Genomic DNA, 12,906 nt, shown 5'->3' on the forward strand with positions numbered 1-12,906 from the left:
AAGGGAAAATCTGACCACCTCTATGGGAGAACTTCTATGACTCTGATTGAAACTCAGTAAATATTGCTGATTAGTTCAGAAGTATAAATACTGCCTATATAAATACTATGTATAGTATAAATACTATAGTATGAATGCTATGAAGGACAGCAAACTTTAATAAGTTAATAAAGGGTTTGTCTTAATATCTGGTTTATTCAAAGAGGGTGAATACATTCAAAATGAAAGAATTGGCCACATTTACTTTGGATATATGTAAGAAGAATGGCAACAAGTAATAAAGAAAAAACAAAATTTCATGTAACTGCAGGAATGAAATCACACACAGTGTGGGATGGTCCGTGGTATTTCTAATAAAAACAGCAATACCATTTAGTGGAGGTAAAAATAAGTTATATATTAATTGTTTGGAATTATTATCCTGGGAGGTAGACTGATTTAAAAGTTCCATGGAAGGCACATAATTCCTGCCTCGCTTGTGTTGGTTATTTCCAGACAGCAGTAACTTGTTGATTTTGCAAGCCACTGCTGGAATTAAGTGCTTTAGTATGTTGGAGACTTGTCATGGGGCTGCAGTTTTGAATTCAAGGGTTCGTTTTTGCCACTGTAGCCTGAAGCAGGAGGGAGTTGTCTGAAGTTTTGCATGGCTTTTTTTAATGTCTCTTTGAATATCTGTGCAAGCTTGAGAGGCTTTAGGAGCCCATCCATCACTGCCTCAATGCCAAAGGCTGTTGGCAGCTGGCCTATTGGCATGAGACGGGCTGGGTTGTCTAACACATGTCCCTTTCTCCATGGCAAGTCATGGAGTCATAGGCTCATCAAACCATTTGTGTTGGAAGGGAGCCTTAGAGGTCACCTAGCCCACCTGCCCTGCAATGAGCAGTCCCACAGGGACTCCTCAGTTGCCACTGTGGTATGCATGCCTTGCTAACAAGCAGCACTGCACAGAAGCACTGACAAACATCAGCTGTATGGTGTATGGGAACAAGTGCTGGTGAATTAGCAGACCTGGCTAATTAGCTGAGTGAGGCACATGTGCCTGCTCCCACGGGAGCCCTGCTGCAGGGAGCCTCATCCAGCCCTCAGTGCCAGAGCTAAACCTGCAGTTCCTGCTGCTGCATAGCCAGCTTAGTGGCTTGGACTGAGCACAGGTAAAATGCAGTTGCTCTTCATTGCTGTGCTTGGCAGTAGCTCATTATTGGTGAAATCAGGAATTGAAACATGGCTCGTGTTCAGTGCTGAAGCAGGCCTGGGAGTCTTGAGGCCTTATGGCTCAGCGTGAGCCACTGAGGTATGTTGACAAGAAAGGATTAAACGTTCCTGTGTGTTGGCAGATCCGGATGGACCATAGGATCCAGAGGTGCTTCCCAGTTGTTTATACTACTGCAGAATTTACTGACATGCCTGCTGGCAGCATCACCAGGGCCCTGGAACACCACATCTTCCCAGTGTTTGCCCTTACAGCCGTCATTTATAGCCTCTCTGATGTCCCAGACCGATCTCAACTGACTTTGCTTTGCAGTCCATCCTGGTCCTCCACACACGCTGCCGTCTTTGTGCTGTGGGCACGTTAGGGATGTAGATTAGCCAGTGGCAGGTCAGGCTGGGGCTGCTGGTTTGCCAGCTGCTGGACTGGCTATCTGCTGCTCTCCTGCCCCAGCCTGGCTCCCTGAGGCCCAGGGACATGGCCGGTGGTGCCAGGAGCATCTCTTAGCACCTTGGGCTGCTCAGAGGACCTGCTCTGGCACCCCCACTCAGACTGCTGCTGCCAACTCGCAGCCCCCCGCTACTGACTCCCAGAGTGGCTGACGGGCACTGCAGTGTCTGCCTGCACCGAGCTCCTGCATTCTTGCACCCCTTTTATTTTTTGACTTGTTATTACAGCATTACACTTGGCACACATTTTTGCAGTGACTTTTAACTTGAGTTACTGAGTCATTTGGGTGAAGTCATTTGGTGGAAAAACACTGGCAGGGGTTGGATAGGCGTGCCCAGACGTGTAACTTGCGTTATATTTGAGGAAATAAATCAAGGTTTCTCCGGTCTCCTTTTGAAAAATGTTCAATCATTGTTTAATGTTTTTGTTACGGTTGGTACTTGATTTATAAATAAATGTCAGAATTTAAAAACGGGATGGTACACAGCAGCAGAGGCAGACTACAGATGCTTTCAGTCCCCTTCTCCCAGCTCTGCCTGGAAAGTTTCTGAGGTAGAAATTGCAGCACTAATCTGCATGGAGCAGAGGGCTGGGAGCCCTGAGGAAGTGCACGCCTGTGTGAATTTCTGGGTAAATTTAGAAATGTGCTGTATGCTGTGGAAATACTTTCAGCACAGATACTGAGAGATGCGTTGTCCAAGGAGTGTCTATAGCACGCTCACTGCAGCCAAAAGCGCCTTGAAATGCAAATGTAAGAAGAGATTGTATTTTTAAAGTGAGATGCAGTTAAAATTAAAGTTTATTTTTGGTGAGTTTTTTTGCTTATGTCACATGTTAAGGTGAGGAGAAATTGACGTGTCAAGAGAGCAGATTTTACCTGGAATGGGCAGGTCTCTCACGTCAGTGATAAGTGATTTCACCTCCACATGAAGCAAATAAGTGTTCCCTGCCCATAGTAAGTATAGCAGAAGAGTGTCAGTAGGCCTCATTCAGACCCTCCCTGTGGGCAGAGAAATTCTCTTTTCTTGAGGAAAATTGGACCAAAGCCACTTCAGATCTCACTATGTGGGTAGGAAAGATGTACAGATTAAGACTAAGTTTTTCTGTAAAACGAGGGAATTGGAGGAGAACGAAAGGATGGTGAGAATTTAGAAATGCTGTACTGATGACTGGCATAAAAAAGGTTGAAAAACTAGAGGATGGAAGGGGTAAGTAGTTCCACATACAGACATAGAATGTTGGGGATCTTGTGGTGCCTTTTAGAGGCATAATTAATATCCTGACTTGACGGCATGCCTTTGTGTGTCAGCCCCATGTGATGTATTATTTTGACCCTTGTCAGAAGTGTCCTACAGGCAGGAGGCTCTTCCTGCCCCTCTTGTAAAGGTGTCCAGTTCATGCTATGACTCTACTTCAGTGATTATAACAAAAACTGTAGGTGTGTCGTGGGTTCAGCATAGCTCCTGAAGGATTAACACACTGCACTCAACAAAATGCTTGTGGGGCCATTTGGCAGCTTTAATTCACAAATCCAGGTCCTTTTACAGTTCAAGAAAGGCAAAATGCAGTACACATTGATGAGTGTTTCACATTGTATGCTGTATTAGGAATGGACGCACTCTGAATCTGGTGATGTGGTTTCATGCTTTAAAATAGCCAGGTAAAGAAATGGAGTAAAAAGCTGCCACTGATGTATGCCCCAAAATAGGATAGAAGTAAACTTACTGTAGTTTTTTGTGCACAAAGCTGAAGTCAGACTAAATATCTAATTAAATCAACAGTATCAAGCACGTGGGTTATTTTTCTCTAGTTAATATTTTTAGAAAGGTTAGAATAGTAGTTGATGTTAAACCCATTTTTGTTGTTTTGAGACAACTATTAATAACTCCCTTTATTTCATTCTCTTTGTGTAGGTATCGTCTTAGTGGCCATAAATCCTTACGAGCAGCTGCCTATCTATGGCGAAGATATCATCAATGCATACAGTGGCCAAAATATGGGGGATATGGATCCACATATCTTTGCAGTGGCAGAAGAAGCATATAAGCAGATGGCCAGGTTTGTAGACCACATGAGTTTTGAATTCAGGAACTTTATAAAAGGTCTAAAATTTCAGGCCAAGACACTTCTTGTTAATTTATGCCTCACGAAGTAGTTTCAGGATCTGCTTTTTATCCAGTGTTTCAGTGCATTTCACAAGAGGATAACTTGTCCAAGTTAGTGAACATTGAAATGTTACTAATACCCTGGAGATCCTGGCTGCTGACAGGTAACAGGAATAACTGCAGATCTCTTCAGAATTTAGGTCTAAAATTAGCCTGGTGCTTTAAAGATTATGTAGTTTCAATTTGATTTGCATGCTCTGGAGATACTTTTTAATCATTGGTGGTTTTTTAAAGAGAAAAATACAAGTTTCTTAAGCGTTTCGTGTTTGTATGTGACAATGGCAGCAGAAAGAAAAATCACCTGGCTGTGTGCTAGTTGCATCAGCAGAGTCCCAACAATGCAGTCTGCCTTTAACTGCTCGTCAAAAGAATTAAGAGGGAACAAAGGACTGATTGCGCAGAGGGTGCCCTAAAACAACATCTGTAAGGACGCTGTAACAGCTGCGCAGGAAGTCTTCACTTCCTCAGTATTGCATGAAAACAAAGTTGTCACCCAAGGAAAGTTGTTGGAAACTGTTCTTCCCCTTCACCCCAGTAACCTGTCAGTTTGAGAAGCTTTTTGAAATACTTAGTTTCTACAAGGAACCTTTTGGGATACCATGTGGTCTTTGGTTAGCAAAATGGTCTCTGGTAGCCTCACTGTTTAGCTACAAGCTATCCATACAGTTGTCCTTGCTGATGATACAGCCTGGGATCAAATTAATCTGGTAAAATAGCAAGAGGTCTTTGGATTAATTGCAGCAGACCTTGAGGTCTGCTGTGCTGCAGAAGGGGAAGCAAGGCAGAGATGGGCTGAAAATGATAAAATGTTAATCTTTGCCATTAGCTATCTTTTCATTAAAGAATTCATGTGAGAGCTAGAATGAATAAAATCTTCGTGTCTACTAAAGTCAGTTGTGTGCGTGAGTGCAGCAGTCCTCTTAATGCTCACATAATAAATAATTTTAAAATACAGTGCAACATTTCCTGATGTGGGGCAATTGCAAAATAGTTATTGTTTCAGAAATACCACATGCTTGCATTGCTATGTAGCAGAGATACTCCCCTTACTTTCCTACTGCTAAAAAAAAAATAAGACATGATTTTGTATGGGAATATGAAGACAAAACTGTGTGTCATGACAGTCATATCTGTGTATTGTGACTTTTTCAGCCTAGATCCACATCGTTCTTCTATTGCTGGTCAAATCTCCCTATAAAAGCTCTGTGAAATAAGAGTTTGGTAGGCATACTTTACATCTGAGGCACAGTGCACACTTGCATTTATGTGTCAGTGGGGGGTGTAATCCAAATATCCAGAATTTTTGTTCTTAGCATTAATCAGTGAGAAGCTGGAAGGCAATCTCTCTCCATGGGCTGCTTTTCAGCACTGGAAGGGACTTACTGCTTACCTGTTCAGAAATGTCAAGCTCCTACGTTGTGTTCACTTGTTAGCTGAAGCCTGGAGAGTGAAGATTTCTGTCTACTACCATCTGCACTATCTGCTATTTCCTGCTCTGACATCAGATGACAATTCATAGGGCTGAGATTTGGCAGTAGTTTCTCCTGTGGTTGTTTCTTTTTGTGTTAATTGCCTGCTCTTCAGTTCTAGATGCACCCTCCAGCAATTCTGTGCTACTGAATAGTGACAAGTAAGATGTGGTGGAAGTTCCCTTTTGAAACAAATGATGAGAAGTTATATAAGCATGGAAATGATCTTAAATAATCTTTTAGCCTTAACAAATTAATTCTTTTGTGTGCCTACAGCACGTTTTAGGCAATTTGTTATTCTTTTATAAATAAATGACTTTATTCTCAGAGGTGTGGAATGAAACCTGAGCATACAAAGGAAAGTCATACAGTTCTTCTACATTAAAGGAACCGTTTCACTTTTTATTTAGTTTCTTAATGTTTGTTTCCTTTTCTCTCTGTTCCATAAGATTGAAGTAACAGTTCCATTATTTATTTTCCTTATTGTTTCTTTTCCTTTTATTTATGTTTGTTTTTAAGATATTCTTCTGTTTGGACTTGCCCAGTGTTTACTAGCTGAATAACATTTTCTAATTCTATTTCCAGTTCCTTTGTTGCTTGCCCTTTAAAGCCAGTGATAATTTCTGCATCTGAATGAGTGACCTTTTACTCCTGAACTATGAAATTAAAAGAAAAGAGTTTAATGATCTACAGTTCCTGTGTTGGTCATTTAAAAGCAAAAATCAGATTGTATCTAACCTTCATTAACGATTTAATAATTGCATTAAATATTTATATGGTAGCTATATTTATGGCAATTATCTGCATTCATGCATATATTGCTGAGATTTATTTTACTGTTGCTCCTAATCTGTCTTAATTCCCTGTTTAAATGATCGCTGAAATAATTAGTTATGATGTTCCTATCCATAAAGCTTCAAAACATGAACTCCTTAATTCTACTTGTTATTTATAATCTAATGATTCAGGGTTTGGTAGGAATCGTAACTATCAGCAGGTGTAGCTTTCCTTTGAGTTTCTTTTCAGTGTTTGGTAGAAGTCTCCAATTTTAAACCCATGGCTTATGATATGAAGGAAATGTTTATGATTATACTCTTGAAACTGCTAAGAATTGTTATTAAATGAGACTTAGAATTATTCATTTCCTTATACTATTAGGGAAAGATGTTCTAAACCACTCTTACATGGGATCCCTTCTCCTGTGTCATAAGGGCATATTAAATGATTAAGAAAATCTATACTTTTATCAGTACTTAGTTGATCTGTTTTGTTTTTTCTTACTGTGGCTAATGACAGATAGTGTGAAGTTTTCTGCTCACAGTACGAGTTGAGAATAATGTCTGCAAACGGATATAATGTGTACTGGTGAGATTCCTGTAAGACTCAGTGAATGCTAGGATGGGAAGCAATACTGTCAGTCTGCTGTTTTGCTTTTTCTGTTTGGACAAAGCATAATATTTATTCAGTGTTACTGTGGATCTTCTTCATTAGATTACCTATAATAAGCAGGTTGCTTCTCTGTTTTGTGGATTTGTGGCATGCATCTGATGGCTCTCAGCTACATGAAGATTTTTTTTTATATCACTTTTTATTAAGAAGGAAGCTTGGTGAGCTGTTGAGTAGGTGTTTTGAAAGCACCTTGACTGACAGCCTACGATTATCACAGGCATCTCAAGATGAAGTCCTGTGGTAAAAATGCATGCTTGATCAGCTGCTGCTTTGCTTCCCAGTGTCTCATTAATGGATTCTCTGTTCACCCCTTCCAGAAGTGGTGAGGGAGATGATGAACAGCACATCACGGATCTGCATGTGGTTATGAAGTGAGAGTGCTCCCTGGTAGGCACTGTGCAGGCATAACAGCAGCCTGCTGTGACGCATGGCTGTGACACGTTACTTCTCCGCATGAAATACTTACCTAGTTCTTTTGGGGCTCTGCAGTTAAAATTAGAATGAAAAGGGAAATTGTCCTTTCTGGTGCAAACTGGTGATTTTGAAATAAAGAATTAACCCTTTCACTTTGAGGGCATTTTGTGGTACGGAATACAAGGCAGAAGATGCAGTACTCAAGCTGACGTAATGTTAAGGACCTACTTGTTTGAGCAGTGATTATTTTTAGGCATCAGAAGGGTTAATCATGGTCCTAGCTGGAAGCAAGGGTTCATGTGAGGTGTCCTGCTTGTAGCTAGGCAATGAGCTTTAGTAAACTATTATGAGAGTGACCTCTGACTAATCCCTAGATAAATCACTTCCATAGTGCTGGCTCATCTTTGTGCTCCTCTGGTGTGCAATCTGTCACGATTTTACAGCATGTGCTGACCTTAGTTTTCTTCATTTGTATGTGTCGAGAGATACTACCATCAATTCATTATCTTTTCACCTTTTGGTGTTTATACAGTCAAGAGCTGTGTTTCCTGTCTTGTCTCTGATGCCACTATATCATTTTCTGCTTTTACGGTAGAAAAACTGAGGCAGAGACATGCCATGTCTCTGTCACTAAAAGCTGGTTGCCAACACTGAACTTCCAGCTCCCAGTCCTGTGCTCGTATCATTTTGTCCAGTGGCTGAACTGGATGTCAGGGAGAAAGACTGTTACATTTATTAAACAGTTGAACTAAATTGAGAATTGTGGCTAAAGAACATGGTTTAGCTGGACTAATGTTTCATGCCTATTAAAATTAGCTAAGAGTGAATTTATGGTTAGTCACTGCAAGTTGTTGTGTTTCAAGATGCAGCTTTACATATCTGAATTGTTCAATGTGGCTCGTGCATGGACTGGGACGTTTCAGGTCGGAGCATATTATATCCAGGCAGTTAAAATAAACTGATGGTTACAGGTAGAACAGGCCAGGAAATGTAGCTGCTGTTCCTTTTGGGGAATAGCATTAATAAAGTTTTTATTTTAACCTTCTCCTGTCATCATGTTAACATGTCCAGAGCCCTTTATTCTCTAGTAACTGTCACTTGCGCTGATAGACTGCTTTCCACATTCTGAATGTTTTACAGAAGTCAGCTTGTTAACTGGCTCTGAAAGAAGAGTCCAAACACAAAAGAGTGCTGCAAGAAGAAAACCATTTCACAGTGAGGGAAAAGGGTTTCCTGAGTTGGGCTGGCATTTGTCAGTGCTGTCTGGATACAGGGAAATCTTGTCCCCAAGGAGGAGGCCTGGGAGTTCAGCAGACCAAGCACAAGGAGTGTGAGTTTTCTGTGGGCTCTTGGAAGCACTGGAAGGTGGGATGCAAAACAAGGGTGCTTTTCCCTTAAAGCAGGCGTAGAGCCTAATCCAGAAGCCAGGGGGATAATTGAACTTATTTAGGATTGCAAAAGTTGTTGTGATGAAAATAGATTGTGCAGTAGGTCAGTGAAGGGCAAAATACAGAGGCAGGCTCCAGCCTGGCACCGCCAAAGCTGCTGCTGTTCTCTGTTCATTGGAGAGCATTGGAAAACTGCCGGATGAATTCTTGTTTGTTTATTGAACGGTTAAATTACTTCTGGTGGAAAAGCAAATCCAGGGCTTGTAGAGCAGCCAGCTTCTCCAGTGGCTTTTGACAGACACTGCACACCCTGGGCTGAGTGTGAGGTCTTCATGGTGAGCAGGAGTTGCTCAGCATATGTGGCTTTTGCTGTCACATAATGTACTTGTGCAAAGGTGAGGCTAAGTGTAATGCACCTTCCAAAGTGCATGGGTTTTACAGCTGCCTTTTCTGCTGGGATAAGTATGAAAAGCAATTTATGCCTTTTAGAAAAGCAGATTGTGTGATGCTTCCATTGTTACAGCTGAGTGGTGGTTGGCCAAGCAGCAAACGTGGCACTCAAACTTGACACAGAATGTGGAGAGGGCAGGTGATGGGGAGAGCACAGGCAGGTGAGTGGTGAGAGGCTCCTGTGATGCAAACATGGGTGGAAACAGCGTGTCTGTGAAGTGCTTGGGACCTGCAGGAGCAGATGGGGAGAGGCCCCAAAGTGCATGTAGAGGAACTCTCTTTGTCTGGACTTTGCATACAATGGAGCTATGTACTTGTAGAAGTACCTAAAATCTAGCTGTACTATCACTCTTGATTGAAACCATACTGAAAACCCTAGAAATCTGCTAAATGTTCTGGTACAGAGAAAGGCACGTAGTAAATACAGGCATTGTATGTACGTTTATATAGTTGGCTTATTTCACATTGCTTTAGACCTTGTGCCTTTCATTGTAGACACTGACCGAAGTTATTTTCATTCACAGTTTGCATACTGAGCTGTGAGATGCAATAACTTATTCTGAGCTTTGTTTGCATTTCTCTACTAAAAGGCCATTGTGACTAAGGTTACTACATTTCTGCCCTGAATTTCCTGTAGGTAAATGTGTGGGTGTATACTGAGTCCTTTACCTGCACATACTCTTTTGTTAGGGCCAGCGGCATAGTGGGAGCAGTATCCTTATCTCTCTTCAAAACCACACTTTATGCTGAAGAAAATGGGGCGTTCTAGGAAACATGGATATATTTTGGCTTCACTGATGGCAATTCTGTAATTTAGATTATTGGAGTGAGATGTGCTTGGTGAGTCTTCAGATGAGACTACATTATCATCATGTCTTATACCATGGAATTGTCCTTCTGTTTCTCCGGTCACACCCCAACACCTTATTTTCCAGCAGTTCATTTCATCTATTATACATTATGTTTCAGGTGTTGGAAAGTGAACTCTTTATACCAACAGCTGATGGAGGGGGATGGATTTCACAAGGAATTTGAAATCTTCCATGCTTGTAATTATTCCAACACAAACAAGTTTGGAAGAAGCTGTATGGAATGGGTGGAATATTGGATGCATTTCTCTGTTCCCGTAACATCAACACTTTGAAGTCTTTTAGGAACATCAATGAAGCAGTTATGTTGTTTAGCACTTCCATGTGGGTTCTGTTCTCAGTGCATTATGTAAAGGTGTTTTATTTCATCTTACCAATGAGAAAGAGATTTAGTAAAATTTTCTGTGATTTTTTTTATTTTTAAATGTATCTGCCTTGTGGGAGGAAACTGATCTTTAATAAATGTATTTGTTTGGTCATGTTCTTATATTCAAAGATGTGCATAGTTGTTTTATGGTTGAAGTTGCTTTGCTGGAGACAATCATGTCAGCTGCACACATGTATGTGTATTCTAGCACTGTCTGAAAATCTGCTTAACAATGTAAAAAGTCTCACTTAACTTAAACAAATTTTCTGTTGGTGCCTATTTAATCCTGTGGCTCTTGGAGTAGCTGTAGCTAATAGAAGTATGGTGAGATTTCAGACATGGCTGCCTATCCGAGTGAATCCTATCTGACCTTTCATCAGTGTCATTACTTTTGAAGTTGTTCTCCTGAGTTGTTTTTCCTGGTGATGTAATTCGGCTGTAAGATTATGTGTCACTCAGAAAGCAAACTCAAGTTCCTTTTCTGTCTTTGGACACGACTCATGTTGGTGTTAGCAGTAATTACTTGTGCATGCTCAGAACGGAATCTGCCTCAAATGTTCCCTGAGTCACAGGTTCCTTCCTAGGGACTTTGCACCAGGTTAATCGTTAACTTTCTTTGATCAGAGTTCACTGTTTTGAAAAATCTAAAGCGATTTCAGGCTTACCAATCTACTCCATTACTGGAGAATTGCAGCAGAATACAGTGAGATCAAGTGGACCAGACTGTCACTGCTGGATTAAATAAAAGCTATTCATCATGTTCTTGGTGTTGCACTGAAGCAGTAGGAGATCTGGATGTTTACAGATTGCAGGATCAGGCCTTGAACAGCTCATTTACATAAAAAATGACACTGTCATATGACACGGGAATGGTGCTCTTAGCCATTACCTCAGCTTGTTACTGTTAAGGAAAACAAGAAGTCAGTAGCTTCCCCACACAGACACACACACTCACCCAGAAAAAGGGCCATAGATTTAATTAAAGCTCTTAGCTCTGTCTGCCTTCAGGCCATCTCCTCTCAAACCATGCTGAAACCATGCTTCTGTAAACACAGCACCTTGGCAGTGTCCTCGATTCTAACAGACACAGATGATTTGGGGTGGAAGGCGAAGTCCTAATGCTCCTCTCATCAAATCACTCTGTTATTTGTTCTTTCCATTTTAACTAGGGAGGGCTCAGTCTGACCTCTCTTGCCAGTCTCTTTGTTAGATGGCACTGAGACAGCTCAGCTTTGAAGTAGTGCATCACAGACAAGTGTTTGAAGTCTGTATCAGAATCTTTTAAAATCAGCTGTTGATGATGTATATTTGCCAGGTGGAGGTGTTGTTGATCTGGGTAAGGATGGACTGATATGAATATTGAAGCTGATGTCAATGACTCTGTATTGCTGTTGTTGGTTTTCCCAGGCTGATGTTTATATGTTGTGTGTCCTTATATGAATCTGAGATTATTTGCCTGAGAGTCCTGAGTCTGAAAGACAAGATCAAGTGATACGTCTTAGGCATCAGTCATAGGAAGGAATAAAACATAAAAATGGTGTTGTGCTCTGATGACTGAGTTGAATAGCTCTGAGCTTCTTTAATCCCCTCTGAAATACGTATTGATGGGTTTTTAGCAGTTCAAGTGTTCTTGCTTCAGAGAGGGACTTTCTTTTGGTATGCATAGAAGAAAAAGGTAAACGAAGATATAGGTAGAGATTTTTTTCAGCCTGTATGTCTTGATTATTCTGATGTTTGGACAGTTTGCTATGAAGTAATGGCTATAATGTAGTACTTTTTATTTATTTATTTGTTTGTTTGTTTGTTTATTGTGGGAAGCAGCTTTTGAAGGTACAGAGATCTTAAGGAATTAGAATTGTTTGAAAATTGGCATCTCTGCCTTTATTAACTTTATGTCTATTTTCTTGTGCTTTTTTTTTTGCATTTTCCGTTGATCAGATGAAATTGTTAGAAGTTGCCTTGGATAGTGACAGTTAGCAAGGATTAGTATGTTGCATCACTTTGCACACAGTAAAGGAGACAAGTGACTGTGTTACTTGTTTTCACTGAGGTTGACAGCTGCAACTCTGAGTAGAATTTCTTCCTTTCTGAGCCCTTTTAAAAGCCTCTCCCTTAGATTTCTATGACATACACAATTTAAAGTTAATAGTAGTCAATGCTATTAAAAGTCTCGCCTGAAGGTGTATGCGCATTTTCAGCAAAGATTTTTTCATGTCTTGAAAGCAAAGTTGTTTTTTTTTTTCAAACCACTTTTTGATTTCTTTCACACTGTTATTTCATTAGTATTCTGCAAAGCCCTCCTTTGCATGTAAAGTATTTCAAGTCACTTTGCAGCACTCTTTATTCCAGTGCTGAATCCCCTTTGAGATGAAGCTATCTTCAGTTTTGAATTTTGTAATGCTTTTTCAAAGCACAAAAAAAACCCAGCCTGCTGGAATGTTGTAATCTTAAGCTTGCAGGAGTTAGGTAAGTCTATTTTGGCACTTGGACAATGAGATTCCATGTAAACATACTGCTTGTCAATAAGACTTCATAGGAGAACAAAACTGTCTTTAAATTAGCAAGGTGATGCACAGATCTGTTTCTGTCTTTTCCTGGACTTATGATAATGAAAAATTGTGGTGATTGACGTTTATTGCTCATTCTATGACCATTACATGTCACAGAGTGGAGCTGTG

At 40.6% G+C, this 12,906-nt stretch overlaps 1 protein-coding gene across 9 annotated transcripts in view; it reads left to right on the forward strand.

Annotated features, from left to right (window-relative positions):
- MYO5A (myosin VA) overlaps positions 1–12,906 on the forward strand; it is an 89,295-nt gene that overhangs the window by 19,672 nt on the left and 56,717 nt on the right. For all 9 annotated transcript variants that reach the window (XM_065733849.1, XM_065733851.1, XM_065733853.1 and 6 more), the window contains one exon: positions 3,571–3,715. In XM_065733849.1, coding sequence (XP_065589921.1) covers positions 3,571–3,715 — 145 coding nt within the window. The remainder of the gene's footprint in view (positions 1–3,570; positions 3,716–12,906) is intronic.

This window comes from Cyrtonyx montezumae, unplaced genomic scaffold (assembly GCF_038088225.1).
Source record: "Cyrtonyx montezumae isolate F1298 unplaced genomic scaffold, pur_monq_1.0 scaffold_17, whole genome shotgun sequence".
NCBI classification, from domain to species: Eukaryota; Metazoa; Chordata; class Aves; order Galliformes; family Odontophoridae; genus Cyrtonyx; species Cyrtonyx montezumae.